The sequence below is a fragment of the Myxine glutinosa genome, chromosome 1 (genome assembly GCF_964187855.1).
Source record: "Myxine glutinosa chromosome 1, kmMyxGlut1.1, whole genome shotgun sequence".
Lineage (NCBI taxonomy): Eukaryota > Metazoa > Chordata > Myxini > Myxiniformes > Myxinidae > Myxine > Myxine glutinosa.
In genome coordinates, this window is record NC_136261.1 from 227,438,098 (window position 1) to 227,454,543 (window position 16,446).

Below are 16,446 nucleotides of genomic sequence, written 5' to 3' on the forward strand. Positions count from 1 at the left end.
ATGGCAGGAATGAATGCTGGAAGGAGGAATGGGAAGGTTCAGCTGGGGCAGATGGTTCGGGCTTGATCCCGCACGGGACGTCGGCTGGACCTCGACGGCCACCGATGCCACCGCTATCTGGTCCCCGCGGGGTAATGGGTTGAAGCTGCCTGGTGGAGTCAACGCTGCTTGTGGAGCCAAAGCTGCTTCTCTGGCTCACCTCAGGGCGTGTCTGCCGTCTCTGGCGCAACTGCTTGTCATTGACCTTGAACCTTCTCTCTCTCCAAAGCTCATCTGGATCTTCTTTCCACCGACAACTCAACGCAACCAACGCAACCACTGACCACTCAACGCAACCACTGACCACCACTGACTACCAACCCACTTGCTTCTTGCGCGCGCGCCTTTATAGCGCCTCCGGCGATTAAGCCGCCGGCCTTCAGGACACGCCCATCGGGGTGCTCACCTCAGCCCTGGTTGGTCGCGCGACCCTCTGGCTCCGCCCTTGATGACGATGGGCGGGCACGCCTTTCTTCCCCGACCCGAGTACATGTTCAATGGTGGTTTTGGAGGGGATGTAATATTGGCAATCGAGGCTTGGCCATGACGAAAGGGGAAATGGAGGTTTTTGGAATGGGAATGAAGAATGAAGGGAATCTATCTTATTTCACTTGGTGCAATGGAGTGTCATTTTAATGGAAGACAAAGCCTTAACCTAATACACAGAATAAGGAAATAAACTACTGAACAGGGATATTATAGTGTCCTTCAATGTATGCTTTATGGAATTAACTACCGGGACGCCCTTTGACCTTTATACACACTGGAGCAAGGAGGGCTCAGACTAAAACAATAATTCACAACCATTTACTATACAATACAACACAATCAAAAAAATACAATCCTCATATCCGCAACAATATATATATATATACAGTATATATATATTGCACACCACACCTGTTCATGGTGGATAACATGCACAGGTTTAAGCTGGGAGGGGAGGTGGTTCCATCATTGGTAGAGGCCCCTGTGAAGAGTTTGGGAAGATGGTATACAGTGGAGTTGAATGATGTGGGAAGAGTGGAGGAGGTCAGAAACAAGCTTTTGAGAGGTTTGAAGAGGATTGATGGATGTGGTTTGCCAGGTAAGTTGAAGGTATGGTGTTTGAAGTTTGGATTGATGCCACGAGTATTGTGGCCATTGATGTTGTATGATATTGCAATTGGGCATGTAGAGAGGATGGAGGTTGTGGTGAGTGGGTTTGTGAGGAGGTGGTTGGGAGTGCCACGCTGTTTGACGAACATTGCCTTTTATGGTCAGGGTGGAAAACTCCAGTTTCCCTTGTTACCTATCTTGCCACCTTTCCCTTGTTACATTAACCGAGGAGTTTAAGGTGGTGAGGGTGCGGGAGTTCATGATGTTGTGGGATTCAAGTGATGCAATGGTAAAGAATGCTCTCCCAGAGAAGAAGGGAAGTCGGAAGTGGAATGCAAGAGCAGAGGTGGACGAGATGGAGGAGCGGTTGCAACAGGAGGAGGTCATGGGGATGGTACAGCATGGGAAGCATGGCTTGGGGTGGATGGAGCATGAGCGATGGGGAAAGGCATGTGTGAAAGAGAGGAGGAAGATGGTTGAGGGCAAAGCCGGCCGCTGGTATAAACACTCTATGCGGTCGTTTCGGGCCACATCCGCTAGGGGGGCCACACACGGCTAACTCGGTAACATGTAACGGTGGGGTAACGTTGCCGTCAACGTTTTGTTGTTATGTAGCAGCACCATCACCAGCACCTGCCTTCTTGCTCCCAATCTCCCATTCGCAACTTATTTTGACCAACAGAGTACACAAATGGCTCCTAAAAGAAAATTCATGTCTGGCGCTCAAGGGCGGAAGAAGAGAAAATTGGAGATGGTAAGAAGAACACAGGATGAAGGTATGTGATTGTTTGTTTGTTTGTTCTGATTGAATGAATCTGACAGTCGTTTTTCTTGCAACATTAAAGTCGTCTTTTAAAATAACTGGTGCAGTGCCGGTTCAAAACATGCCTGTTCCAAATAGGCATTATTTGGACAAACTGACGACATATAAATAGGCCTGGAAGATACATATAACATACCCATGTAATGTCTTCCAGCCTATATTTAAAAAATAATAATAATCTAATGTATAATCTTTTCAGGGGCGTTATTGAAATATTTTGGAGCACCTTCCACTGCACCAGGACCATCTACCTCGTCAGCTGACATGACTGCTGCTGAGGGAACGTCGTCAGATTCAGAGACTTCAGGGGCATCTACTCCCTCCTCTGACGTGACTGCGTCTGCTGCAGAGGTCGTAACTGAGGTACCACAGCCTTCTACATCATCCACTGATATTCCATCTGCCACCTCCCAATATCCAGTTGCAGCACAACCGCAAGATCCATTTGACTGGCCATCTATCCTGTCAGATGCAGACAGGACAGATATTGTATGCAGAGGGCCATTTCAGATTGACCCAGCATTCACCTTTCCCAGAAGGCAGGACGGTAGACGTTTTCATCACCACTACACATACAGGACACTGGTAAATGAGGAAACAATTAAGCGGAGCTGGCTCGTCTACTCCAGGAAAAACAATGCAGTTTACTGCTTCTGATGCAAACTGTTCTCCAGCAAGACATACAAGTTGGTTAAAGAGGGACTGTCAGACTGGATGAACATTGGGGCCTTGTTGAAAACCCATGAAAACAACCCTGATCACACAAAGCATATGGTCACATGGAATGAACTGGAGCTTCGACTCAAGAAAGGGAAGACAATTGACCAGGTAGAAATGTCCCTTATAGAAGCATCACAAAAACGCTGGAGGGAGGTTCTCAATCGCCTGGTCGCCATTATTCAGTCATTAGCAGAAAGAAACCTGGCTCTCAGGGGAACTGTTGACACTTTGTAGTCAGAATAATGGCAACTTCTTGAAAGAGGTGGAACTTTTAGCCAGGTTTGACCCAGTAATGAGGCAACACGTCAGCCAAGTTGAAAGTGGAATGAATTCTCATGCCACCTACTTAGGCAAAACAATCCAAAATGAACTGATTACTTGCATCAGTGACAAAATAATGGAGAGAATGGTGGCTGAAATTAAACTGTCCAAATATTATGCCATAATTTTGGATTGTACCCCAGATCTCAGCCACCTGGAGCAAATGTCTGTTGTGATCAGAACAGTCAAGCTGGAAGAAACACCTGAGATCAAGGAGCACTTTTTAGGCTTCCTGGTTGCACCCGAATCGACAGGTCTTGGGTTGTCTGATCTCATCTTGAGCAGCCTGGAAGAGCTGAACATTCCCTTCAGTGATTGCAGAGGGCAATCATACGACAATGGTGGCAACATGAAGGGCAAAAACAAAGGAGTGCAGGCAAGGCTTTTGGTGAAGAACCCTCGTGCCCTGTATGTCCCCTGTGGGGCTCATACATTGAATCTTGTTGTGGCTGATGCTGCCAAGACCTCTATAGATGCTACCAGTTTCTTTGGCAATGTTTACAAGATCTACATTATATTCTCAGCTGCTCCCCAGAGATGGGCCATTTTGAAACGGCATGTCACCATTACTGTAAAGTCCTGGAGTGAGACGAGGTGGGAGAGCCGTGTCAACAGCATCATCCCTTTGCGCTACCAGGCATCTGGCATAAGGGATGCATTGTTAGAAGTCAGGGAAAAGGCAACAGATGCCATCACAAAAATCGAGGCCCAATCTTTGGCAGAGGAGGTTAGGTCATTCAGATTCCAGATTTGCACAGTTGCGTGGCATGACGTCCTCTCCAAGATCAACAGTCAGCAAGCTACTGCAGTCTTCCACTATGCAGTTGGATGTGGCAGTCAACCTCCTGGAGAGTACTAAGAGCCATCTGTTAAGCTACAGAAACGATGGCTTTGCTGCTGCACAAGCTTCTGCAAAAGATGCATGTGAGGAAATGCATGTGGAGACCGTACTCAAGGAGAAGAGACTGCGAAGCACGAAGACTCACTTTGCCTATGAAGCACCAGATGAGCCAGTCAGCGATGCCCTGAAGAGGCTAGATACCACATTTTTCAATGTGGTCGTCGACTCTGCCATTGCATCTTTGGACGACGGGTTTGAAACACTTGGACAAGTTAAAAGCAAGTTTGGGGTACTGCAAAACTTCCCAACCTTGGATGATGAAGCACTGGAGAAACAATGTGAGGAGCTTGAGAACACACTGAGGAGTGGAGAGGAAGCTGACATTGATGGGAGAGAGCTGGCCATGGAAATCAGGAACCTTCCTCAGTTACCCACAAACAGGATGACTGCATTTGAACTGCTGGACTTTGTCCACAAGAAGGAACTGACAGAGTTGTATCCAAATCTTTAGATATCCCTGAGGATTGCCTGTACCCTGCCAGTGACAGTGGCATCAGCTGAAAGAAGCTTTTCAAAGCGTAAGCTGATAAAGACATACCTGCGATCATCTATGGCACAAGACCGCCTCACTGGACTTGCCATCATTAGTATTAACCATGAGGTTGGCAGGCAGGTGTCTTACGATGATGTCATTCACGATTTTGCTTCATAGTGGGGCAGATATGTGAAACAATTGTTCAGATTGTGGTAAAAGCACCAAATTTCGTACAGTTCATCTTGAATACATAATAATCGATTTCAGATATAGTGCCAAGAAAAAAATCCCCCTGGTGGCCATATTTGGCCAAAATCCAAGATGGCCACCAGCCGAGCCGTGAATTTCTATTAAACCCGATATTTTCTTTAATATTCAAGCTACAGACATGAATAAAACATCATTTTGTATGTTTTCAGACACAAGGAATCCAATTACAGCATTAAGTCTTTCATAAAATACATTTATTTCAACATCAAGGGCTTTTTTGTGCCAAATTATCTGAAATCGGTGAAAAATTTGACCGATTTTTAGCAATGTGATGTGATATCATATCACAACATGGGTGTATTATACTCATAATATAAATTCTAAGTATTTTTTACTTGCAATAATATATGTAATGCATGAAGGTGTAATTGTACACATCATTTATAATATGGTAATTTAGTAACCGAATCGCTCTGTTGTTCCACCTGCCAACAGTTTAGCACAACAATACATCGCTACCATTAAATTATGCACATAGTACACTGATGCATGTGAAATGAGATTTAAAAATGAACAATATTAAAACATTTCACATTAAATGAAAAGTAAAATTACTTTACATGGAATTAACACATGGTTGAGTTTAAAAATAAATGCATTGTCATCATGGTAACATATGATGTACAAGCAGAAGCAAACATAAATAAAAATGTAAACAAATATCGCAATGCAATATATTGGGAAGTAAGAACACAAAATCATTAAGCAACTATTTCTGACTGCAGTTGGGTGTGGTTGACATTCCACATTATAACAGATTATTAAGCACCTTGATATGATATACCAGTATACCAGTAGCCACTATAGCTGACTGCTGGCAAGAACGATACCGTAAAACTGATATACAAATCAGACTAGAATTAAAACACAATTACCCACATTGGCAGATCTTGAAATAAACAATAAATTGACCAGTTCACGTTGTATATAGACATGATAGACAACAAATACATTAACTATATACACCCATGTCAACTGAATGACAATACTACTGAAACATGATGATGTCTACTACTAATACTGCAGTAGGCTACATTTGACTAGCGAATGAAAACGCCATATCATTACATCATTTACAAACAATAGTCAGTTGCCTTCATTGTGGTCGCAATCACCCCTGCATTGACAGAGTGTTGTGCATTTAAGATTTGCTTTGACACACTTGCATTGTCCCCTGCAACCTTTCACACAATGACACTTTATCAGCTCGGAACAAGACATTGCTGCTTCAGGCAGTAGTGTCCACAGTGGTTCCCATTCATGTAGAGCGTTCTTCTTCCACCCCCATGCATCTGGGGAAGGCACCTCTGGAACACGCACATGTGACTGTCCCCAAATATGTCCACCTTGGTAGACTGTCCGTTTCACTTGTTGTAACAGTGCTGCACTTGTTGGCGGTATACCATCGAGAGATCTAGCTTTGGTACTGAACATGTGTTGCCTGGCTGCATTTACGCTGGTTTCTGAAGATGTCCTGTCATACAGCAGTACAACGAAGCACTCTAAAACTGACATGTACTCTTCGTTGAAACTTGATGGTGTTTCCGTAAGAGTGATGAAGACTGGAGTGACCTCGGGGAATGATTTCCAAATGTCGAAAGCAGTCTTCTTTCCTCTCCCCGCAAATGATGACACGGTGTCGCAACCAGTGAAGGCATGAAACATTGGAAGCGCCCTTGCTTTGTCATGGCCGAACGATGTGGCGATCTCATGAGCAGGGATGTACCGGAAATGCTTTCCTGTGCCAAACGCAACCCATATCTCCGTGTTCTCAAGACGTACAGCATTGGAGACGGCAAGAACAAGTACATCAGTGTCGACTGCCCGCAAGACAATTCTGCGATGTCCTCGGTTTGCTGTTGTATTGCAACAGCTGAGCGAGACTCAGAGTTGCTTGTCTCACTGTGTCTGATGCCTTGTTCTTTATATTGGGTTCATCCATTAGCATACCAAGTAGTGCTACCAACGACTTTGGTACAGCATCTTCCTGGCATCCTTTTTCAAAGTAGCCATCAAAGTGTGATGTGTGCTTCTTCAGCATGTCTCGGCGAATAATCTGTGCTGCCTTTGCTATGCAAATAGCTTCATCATCGAAGTCATCCAAACATGCATCTTTCAGAGCAAGTCCTACATCCTCTTCGAATGTCAGAAGGATGTCGCGACCTTGCCTGTACGCGTGAAGACCTGATACATGGGCAAGGAGTCTCTCTTTCAGACGTGTAGAGTTTATACGGCCCGATATGTCCACCCCTAGCTCTTGTAAGCGATCCGTATACAGCTGCAGGAGATTACTCAATTTGAATATTGGAGCCACGGTCTTGTCAGCTAAACGTATATCTTCGATATAGCCAATTACCTCGACCAAAGCTATACCGTGAGCCTGTCCATCTGGGCTCTGGTTTTGTTCTTCCTCTACTTTCCTGTTGCTAGCGTTGTACAGTTTCACCAGACATGCTGAATGGTATTTCGCTTCCTGTGCCACTAGGTCACCCGCACTAAGTTTGGCAATTAGCTTTTGATCCTGTAGCTTGAAAGCACAGTGATTGACACGTTGTGTAAGTTTTGACGTCATTGCTTCGTGCAGCGGACTACTTTTGTTCCCATTATGTCACAGAAGAAACATGTATCACTACTTTGATCTTCACTAGCTTGTCGACGCATATAAGGACCATCTCCTTTCTGACTGGTGCATGGTTCCACCGGTTGTAATATTGTCAGCCTACTAGCAGAGTACTTCAAGCGGCAGGAGTGATGCCATTTGGCACTATGTTTGGACAACGTATTTGCAATGCCATCACCCTCATCAAGCTGTGATATATCTATAGCCACCGCTGGCTTGCCCAAGTCATGAAAACATTTCAAATTGTCAGCCAATGTGTCATAACCAGCTCCCACATCTGTTCGTTTTGATAGTGCAGGACACTGAAGTGGTGCAGTCGAACGTTCTTGACATAGCACACATATTGTCCAATCAATAGGTCCTGGTGTGTTTCGAGGTGAGGACAGCTTCTCATGTTCAATGAGCTTACACTTTTTCCGTGTCGACATTGTGGGAGCTCCGAAGGTTCAGACTTAACACCTGGATGGCATCATTGGCGCCATACATGTAGACCTGACAGAAAAGAGAAAAGAATTGTTTCTGAATACAGTTTAGTCATATTAGAAAGTAAGCATTCACCTTTCCGACTGTTGTCATCGTGAATATTCCAAATTGTAATCCGGTCAATTGTTCGTCGATTGTTGACAATTTCGACATAAACATGCTCTTTATGCTGAAATATATGCATTTTATGAAAGAATTAATGCTGTAATTGGATTCCTTGTGTCTGAAAACATACAAAATGATGTTTTATTCATGTCTGTAGCTTGAATATTAAAGAAAATATCGGGTTTAATAGAAATTCACGGCTCGGCTGGTGGCCATCTTGGATTTTGGCCAAATATGGCCACCAGGGGGATTTTTTTCTTGGCACTATATCTGAAATCGATTATTATGTATTCAAGATGAACTGTACGAAATTTGGTGCTTTTACCACAATCTGAACAATTGTACTGATATTTGGCACTTATCTGCCCCGCTATCAAGAAAATCAAGGAGGCAAAGATTTTGAGGACTTTCTCACTGATGGTGGTGAAAGGATGGATAGCTATAGTTTCTACACTCGCCTATAGCTGTTGTTTTGTACAATAGTTAACACTTTTGTAGTGTTCACTTTATTTATTTTGAATATTTTGCACTCGTATTGATTGTTCATTGCTATATAATTGTCAAAATATTTTTGTTTTTATTAGTGTTCATTTGTCGTTGTCTACTTAATTGTTTCTTAACTTCTCAAATTTTAATATATTTTTTAATATACATTGTTTTCAAATAAAGTAAGAGATTTGTTGTTAATTCATTTGTCCATCTCCATTGTGTGTGTGTGTGTGTGTGTGTGTGTGTGTGTGTGTGTGTGTGTGTGTGTGTGTGTGTGTGTGTGTGTGTGTGTGTGTGTGTGTGTGTGTGTGTGTGTGTGTGTGTGTGTCCATTCAGTTATGAGCAGTGTGTGATTTGGTGGTTGCGCTGGGAGTGTTTTTGGGTCACCAACAAAATATTGTATCGGGCCACCAAAATCCTAGGGCTGGCCCTGGTTGAGAGGGAGTTGAGAAGAAAGGAAGAGGAGGGGAGATATGTGAAAGCAGTCGGTCAGGCACAGCAAGGTGCTTGGACGAAGTGGGAAGGTGTGCGGTGAAGATATTGAAGTGGCAAGAGATTTGGAGGATGGAGCCAATATTGTTGAATTTCCTGTTGCGGGCAACGTATGATGTGCTTGCGTCACCAGTAAACTTGAGATTGTGGGGGTTGTTGCAGGAGGAGAGATGTTATTTGTGTGGAGGTGTGGGAACGGTGCAGCATGCACTGAGTGCATGCTCAGTAGCATTGGCAGCAGGAAGATACAGGTGGCGACATGATCAGGTGCTGGCGGTGGTGGTGCAGATGGTGCAACAAGAGGTGCTGAGATCGAGAGAGAGAAGAGTGGAGAAGGAGACTGATGGGGGAGAGGTGTGGTTTGTCAAAGAGGGCCAAGTGGAAAGAGGAGGAGGAGGAGGAGGAGGAGGAGGTGGAAAGCAGGAGGGCTGTCAGATGCTTGTGATTGGCAGGTGGTGGCAGACCTAAAGCCACAATTGGTATTCCCAGAGATCTGTGTGACAAGGTTGCGGCCTGACATTGTCATTTGGTCAAGTGCAACAAGACAGGTCATCTTAGGGGAGTTGTCGGTACCTTGGGAAGAGAACATGGAGGAGGTGCACGAGAGGAAGAGAGGAAAGTACAGTGAGCTGGAGGCAGAGTGCCGGGAGAAGGGTTGGCGCGTTTCGTGTCAGCCATTTGAGGTGGGGTGTTGAGGGTATATTGGCAATTCCTTTTCTGCATTTCTTGCTAGGCTGGGAGTGTGTGGGACAGAAATAAGGAGGATGTGTGACAAGGTGGCCCAGGTTGCCTTGAAAGGCTCATTTTGGATATGGAAGAAGTTTATGGAGGCACGTCGAACGGTGTAGGTTGGTTGTTTTTTTGTTTTTTTTTGTTACCATTATTACTTCTTATTTTGTGTATATAAGTGAGTGGTTAGGGTGTGTGTTTTTGCATGAATTAATTTTTGCATGTGTGTTTAGTGGTGTATGATGTAAGTGTAGGTGGTTGTTTGGTTGGTGTTCTGTATGTATGTGTGTGTATGTGTGTGTATGAATGATCTGGTGTGTTTTGTTGGTGAGTGGTGAAGGGTATAAAGGTGGGTGTTTGAGTGTTCCACCATGTTTGTTTGGTGCTGTGGATTCTGGATGTGGAGGTGGTGTTGTTGTCGTTGTTGTTTTGTTGTTGTTGTTCGCACTGGCTGGGGGGTGGGGGTATGTACGCATCCAGATGCAGTTGCTGCATGTGGATGTGTACGTGCCCCTGCTGGCCCACCTTAGCTGACCTTATCGAGGTTGAAGGGCCGAAACGGGATGATGCTGAGGACCTCGACTGAGGACCCGGTCAGTGCGGCACACTTGTGACCAGGTGTGTTTTGAACTTATATATACTGTATATATACAGTATATATATATATATATATATATATATATATATATATATATATATATAAGGTCTAGCATTTATGATCTGACATTTAGATGAATAAATTCCTTAGCGAACCTTATTTGATTGCAGAATCTTGAAAAAACCGCGAGCTCTGTTAAGATCGAACGTCAAGTGACAAAGACGAAAGAAAATGGCCGATTAGCCGAGCCGAGCGATCACATGTAATGTAACACTAACATCTGGTCCAGTTGTGGTTTCCGGTGAAATAAACGACTTTAGAAAAAAAAAAAAAAAGGATTTTATATGCTAGCCAATAAAATTAAGTGTATTCTGTGCAAAAATAACTTTCGTTGGTTCAAATTTTCATTGTTTACGACGAGAGACGAATAAATTGGCGGCAACATCTGAGGTGGTGTAGCAGGCGGTGTACTAAAGGCTGTAGTGGGCTGTGTATGAAGAACCGAAAAGTTATCTTAGACAAACAACTGCATTAAAGCGAGTTTTTTTAAATTAAAAATAAGCTTTGCAGCGAATAATCTCGGCGGCCACGATAAACCACCTGACTGCCTTTTGTGTCTTGTGTGGCCTTTCTCGGCGATGAGTGTTTGTTGCAACTTGCAAGTGCAAGTCCAACAAGTAGGTAACGACTTATGAACAGATATTTCATGGGATGGGACAGTAAAGATTACGAACGTTTGCATATTTAAATGAATTCGTCAGGTTCGATCGACCTCGGTTCGTTTGTGCGAGTGTTCGGTCTACGGGCGACTTTGTGGGAAGGCAATGGCAAACCACTCAATGTTGTACACGATATTTCCAGCACAACCGTGGTATTAGGCCGTGGCCGTGCCGCGGCGACATCCGCTCCAACCCCCCACCCCATCACGCCCCCCACCCCATTGTTAAATGACAATGTAATACGACATTGTTATATGAGTTATAGCATTGTTATATGACCCACCCACTCCTATGACCCCCGCCTCCCCCCCCCTCCACTCCTATGACCCCGCCTCCCCCCCCCCCTCCACTCCTATGACCCCGCCTCCCCCCCCCTCCACTCCTATGACCCCCGCCTCCCCCCCCCTCCACTCCTATGACCCCGCCTCCCCCCCCCCTCCACTCCTATGACCCCGCCTCCCCCCCCCCTCCACTCCTATGACCCCGCCTCCCCCCCCTCCACTCCTATGACCCCGCCTCCCCCCCCCTCCACTCCTATGACCCCGCCTCCCCCCCCCTCCACTCCTATGACCCCGCCTCCCCCACCCCTCCCCACTCCTATGACCCCCGCCTCCCCACCCCCCCCCCCCCACTCCTATGACCCCCGCCTCCCCCCCCCACTCCTATGACCCCGCCTCCCCACCCACCCACCCACCCCACTCCTCATCCACCTCCCCCCCCCCCCCCCCCACCCACCCACTCCCTCATCCACCTCACCCCCCCCCCCCACCCACCCACTCCCTCATCCACCTCCCATCTCCGCCATGGAACGCGATGGGTAATGCGGCTTTAAGTATTATATCTTTGAAGCCGAGCACCCAATCGATGCGAGATGTTACAGCACAATTGCATATAGTTTGAAAATAATATCGTAGGTCAAGTGGTCTGGCGGCCATGTTGGATGGCAAGGCAAACTTTGTCCGATCGGCATAAAATTTGACAATGGTGATTCCATCTCATGTATATGCAGAATACACATTTTTTTTAAAGGTCATGTGTCACATGGAATGTTAGCCATATGAGCTTTCAAACCTGTGTTAATATGTCTGAAGATAAAAATCAAACTTTATTTGATTTGATAAACTAAAAATTTGGGGCCATTAGGTCGATGGTCAAAGGTCAGGAGTCTGTTTTAAGATCCATAATCTGAGAACAGTTTAAGGGATTTTATACAAAAGTTGTTTTATTCTATAAATGAAGCTTGAATTTTCAGTAATATCATGAGGTAAGCTTGGAGATATTTGAATAAAATATTGCATTGAGGAAGTATTTTGTTGTATTGGTATAAGGTCTGCTCAAGGATTTGTGTTGATTTCTTGATTTGGGTTGATCTGGAAATGTAAATCATATTTAATTAGCCCTTCACGAGTTGGATGATAATTATATGTAACAACGACATTGTACGAAGTGCTATGGTGTTAAGAGGGACAGATCAGGGTGTGCTTTGAAAATGGTGTGTAAGAGTTATGGGTGAATGAGAATGTGTAGTATGATAGATGGATTTGGATATTTTTGGTTTGTTCACATTCGACGTGATTGGTGTTTGGAGACAGACTGACAGCTATAATCCACTTGGATTGTGACTGAAGCTGACATTTGCATGAATGTATAAATGGAAAATATATTTGAATATACACTCTTGGCATTTAATATGGAATATATATTTTTTCTTGACTTAGGTTTACTTTCTTAACTCAGTATATCAATCTGGTGAGTTTCTTTTACACTTTGGTGATTTATTTGTGAAAAGAACCATGTCACTGATTGTCTGTCGCAGCAAGAAGTCAACAACAGGATTATATTACAGGTGGCGTGGCAAAATGTACGGACAGGTGCATTTGACGATTGGCTTCACAGTCGGGTATACAAGGGTTGTTGCGTTCTGTATTAGTGGAAAACAACTGCTGCACGTCTCCAAAAGTTATTGCCGCTTCCTCTGGAGATGGTCCGTCAACTCGACAATGCTGTTTGTCATGGAGTGGTGGCTTTACGAAATGACAGCATGAAACAGCGTGCTATTGCTCGTCAGTATGGCATGACTCAAGGTCAGGTGTCAAAGATCCTGAAACGAAATGCTCAGAGGGGTGTCCCTACTCCAATACCGAGGCCAGGACATCCCCGCAGAACCACAAGGAGGGATGATCGCCAGCTGCACCGGTTAGTCTGCAATGGCCGTACCAAGTCAGCTAATCGGCTTAGGGCTGAGTGGCAGCAACTGACAAATGTGCCTGTATCCAGAAGGCGAGTCAACCAACGACTGGTTCAAGCAAGCCATCGTGCCAGGCGTCCCCTGAGAAAGCCACGTCTGACCAGACAACACAGCCAGCGCCGATTGCAGTGGGGCAGAGAGCACCGTCAATGGCAGCCAGGACACTGGAATCACGTGACCTTCAGTGACGAGTCTAGATTTCTGGTCTATCGTCAAGATGGCCGCGTCCGAGTGCGCAGATAAGTGCATGAAGCCTACAACAAAGATTGTATAGTGCCAAGAGTCCAAGCTGGAGGTGTTGGGGTGACTGTTTGGTAGTGCTGTAGCTAGATTCAAAATCCCGTCTCGGAACCGTCTCGATAAATTTTCAATTTTCATAACGGGATCTCGAGTCGGCTCGGTCTCGGTCGATAAAAAAAAAAAAAAAAAATAATAATAATAAGGCTTCAAAAATAATGGAATTTCATTACAATATATAAACAACAATGAAAAAAATTCATTTCTGATGTTGAGTACTTAAATTCCGACTTAGCTTCCATTTACCGGGATGAAATAAAATACACCGCCTACATGCAGATGATCAGCCACCGATGGGACCGGGTTATCTCATTACAGTTTGTATTGTCGTGTAATTTCTTGCTCGGAATGTCAGAGAGAGGGAGAAAATGTTTCTGCCCAGGCATATTCGAGTCCCGGTTGGAGTTTCATTATCATTTTGTGAGTTGTGATCGCCAAGGGGCTCGCTCCCCCCCCCCCCCCCCCCGTTCCCCTCCCCTCCCCCGCCCGGCAAAGCCGGGTACTTCTGCTAGTAAATTATAAAGCAGGCGGTGTAGTGATCACCCCCCCCCCCCCCCCCCCCTCCTTATTTTGACTCTGTGACTAAAGTAAACGTAATCAACTTATCAGGCCTAAAGTGGAGATAAGATAACCAAAATACTTTCACATTCAAACCGTCACACCAAACCCCGAGGGATTCTTACAATTTATAGATTTAGCGTTGCAATTAAACATAAACGTTCATCAAAAACTCATTTCATAAAACTACATAATGTATTGTACTTGTATTAATACATTGTGTGTAGAATAATCCGTTATAAACGTGTTTTTAATCTAAATAAACATCGTCCCTCCATTCTCGGGGCCTCGAGCGAGTCCCTCGATATTAATGTGCAAAAGACCATAGCAACCACATTCCGTAACTCGTCTCCAAGGACGGACACGTGACCGCAGCGTAAAGCGGAGCGAGGCGGAGTGATACAGCGAAAGGATTCAACGGTTTAAACTTTAAATAGAGCCGAGATGCGGGGGATTTTCATTTGGACCTTCATCCTGATTTCGTTACCTCCGCCACCAAAGGTAGATGGAGGTTTATGTTTTCACTCCTGTCTGTTTGTCCGTTTGTTTGTGAACACAATATCTCAAAAAGTTGTGGACGGATTCGGACGAAATTTTGTGTAGATGCAGCGTGTGTGACAAGGACGACATGATTAGATGTTGGTGAAGATCCGGATTCGGAATTCGGATTCGTTTGCAGTGCATTGTTTGTTGACAAGGGGAAAATCCTGGAACAGTGAGTTTACTTTATCTATCATCGTTTGTGTCAGTTCAGCTGCACTTGCGAAAAATGATGCTTGTGCAGAAGCAGAGTAATTAAAGCAAGGCTCAATAAATGCCTCTATTATGGAAAATATCTGCAAGAAGTTGGAATTTTAACCGGGATTTTTTTACCGAGAAATTGCGTCAATCAATTTATCTCGGGACCGTCCCGAGACAGTCTCGAAAGCCGAAACCGCCGGGATTTCGTCCCGGTCTCGGCTCGGTTGACAGCCCTACTGTTTGGGCTGCTTTTCATGCAGGGGGCAAAACTGACCTGGTTGTTCTGAATGGAAACCTGAACCAGTTCAAGTACAGGGCCATTCTGGAAGAAACATTGCTTCCATTTGCTCATGCAGCCTTTCGAGGAAACTTTGTCTTCCAAGATGACAATGCATGGCCTCATCGTGCTCGCATGATCCAACACTTTCTTGCTGACCGTGGTGTAGAGCATATGGAGTGGCCTGCCATGTCCCCGGATATGAATCCGATAGAGAACTTGTGGGCAGAGTTAATGCGTCAAATCGACCACTTGGACCAGCAGCCGACCTCTGTGCGTGAATTGCAGCAGGCTATTGTAACTGCATGGCAAGCGATTCCTGTCCAAACCTTGGCAAATCTCGTGAACAGCATGCCTCAACGTGTACGTGCTCTCCTGAATGCTCATGGGGGGTTACACGAAGTACTGAACTGTAATTTTACTGTCGGTAATCCCAGTCGTAATTTAACTTTTGTTTTTGTTAAAAAAAAAATTGGCTAATGTGCAAAATAAAGAGATACTTCTGGAAAACGTACAGAAGTTTAACACAGTACTGTCCATGAATTGAGTTCAATATCAGTTTACAATTCAGTCAAGGATCAATTTATTTGTTTCGAAATGTCAAATGTGATTTTTGTTTCTTTTAAAGGTCACATTAACAAAATCTAGAATAATTTCAACATAATTCCAATGAACTTTTGGTTCTAAGACATCTTGAAAAGTAAGTTCACCCCCACAAAAAAAATTCCATATTAAATGCCAAGTTTGTATATTGTGTCATGACACAGAAAAGGTTGAACGTGCGATTCCAGTTACAGAAATGAGCAAGTATTTTTTGATCTAGCTGACGTTTTCAGGTGACGATTTGGAACGTTGGGTGCTTGATCAATCCTAAAGATACAAGCCTTTCATCTGTGAGCTGCAAGTCGACCTTTTGTTTAATTTTAGATATTATACCTTATATTTACATATATATATGACTTGTACGAGATTGGAAGTGCCCTGTGAGTTTTTTTGGGAAATCGGTATGTGTTGCTGGATTAAAATCGAGTAAGTAACATCTGAATGTATCTAGTTTGATTGAGTGGTTGTTACATATACTCTGGGTACATGTTGTGACTTGAAAGATGAATTGGAATTGTGGTGAACAGTGTGGACGCAGGAGGAGATGGGCAGGGACACAGTGAGCTGCTGAATGAGCTGTTGAGGTGGATTGGACGTGTTGTTGTTGTCTTGGGAGTTTGGTTGTTGCATTGCCAAAGGTTTCTGTGTAGTGTGGTGTCTGTTGTCTGTCTTACACTGAACTCTTGGATTGGGTTTTAATGAGACAAATTCCAGGACTCACCCTCTTTTTGTTCTCCTTCTGTATTCCAGAATTGATTTGCACCCCATCCCGCCTCACTGTGGAGTTTGGATGTATCAATGTGTAAGGAGACCGATAGACATTAGAGGTCAGAGTTGTGA

At 44.5% G+C, this 16,446-nt stretch overlaps 2 protein-coding genes across 3 annotated transcripts in view; one reads left to right on the plus strand and one right to left on the minus strand.

Moving 5' to 3' along the window:
• Positions 1–4,821: 4,821 nt before the first annotated feature.
• LOC144893633 (uncharacterized) lies at positions 4,822–10,445 on the minus strand. The gene is made up of 2 exons (XM_078784496.1): positions 10,319–10,445; positions 4,822–7,759 (listed from the first exon to the last, which is right to left on the minus strand). The coding sequence occupies exon 2, from the start codon at positions 7,217–7,219 to the stop codon at positions 6,458–6,460; it is 762 nt and encodes a 253-aa protein (XP_078640622.1). The 5' UTR covers positions 7,220–7,759; positions 10,319–10,445; the 3' UTR covers positions 4,822–6,457.
• Positions 10,446–10,702: 257 nt separating this feature from the next.
• LOC144893634 (uncharacterized) overlaps positions 10,703–16,446 on the plus strand; it is a 29,878-nt gene continuing 24,134 nt past the window's right edge. Inside the window, exon 1 of one of the 2 annotated variants that reach the window (XM_078784505.1) lies at positions 10,703–10,844. The gene's annotated coding sequence lies outside the window, so the exon portion shown is untranslated. The remainder of the gene's footprint in view (positions 10,845–16,446) is intronic. The other variant, XM_078784499.1, reaches the window with a different exon arrangement.

Excerpts from the sequence above, each read along its gene's own strand:
- LOC144893633 (XM_078784496.1), bottom strand. The coding sequence starts at position 7,219 with ATGACGTCAAAACTTACACAACGTGTCAATCACTGTGCTTTCAAGCTA.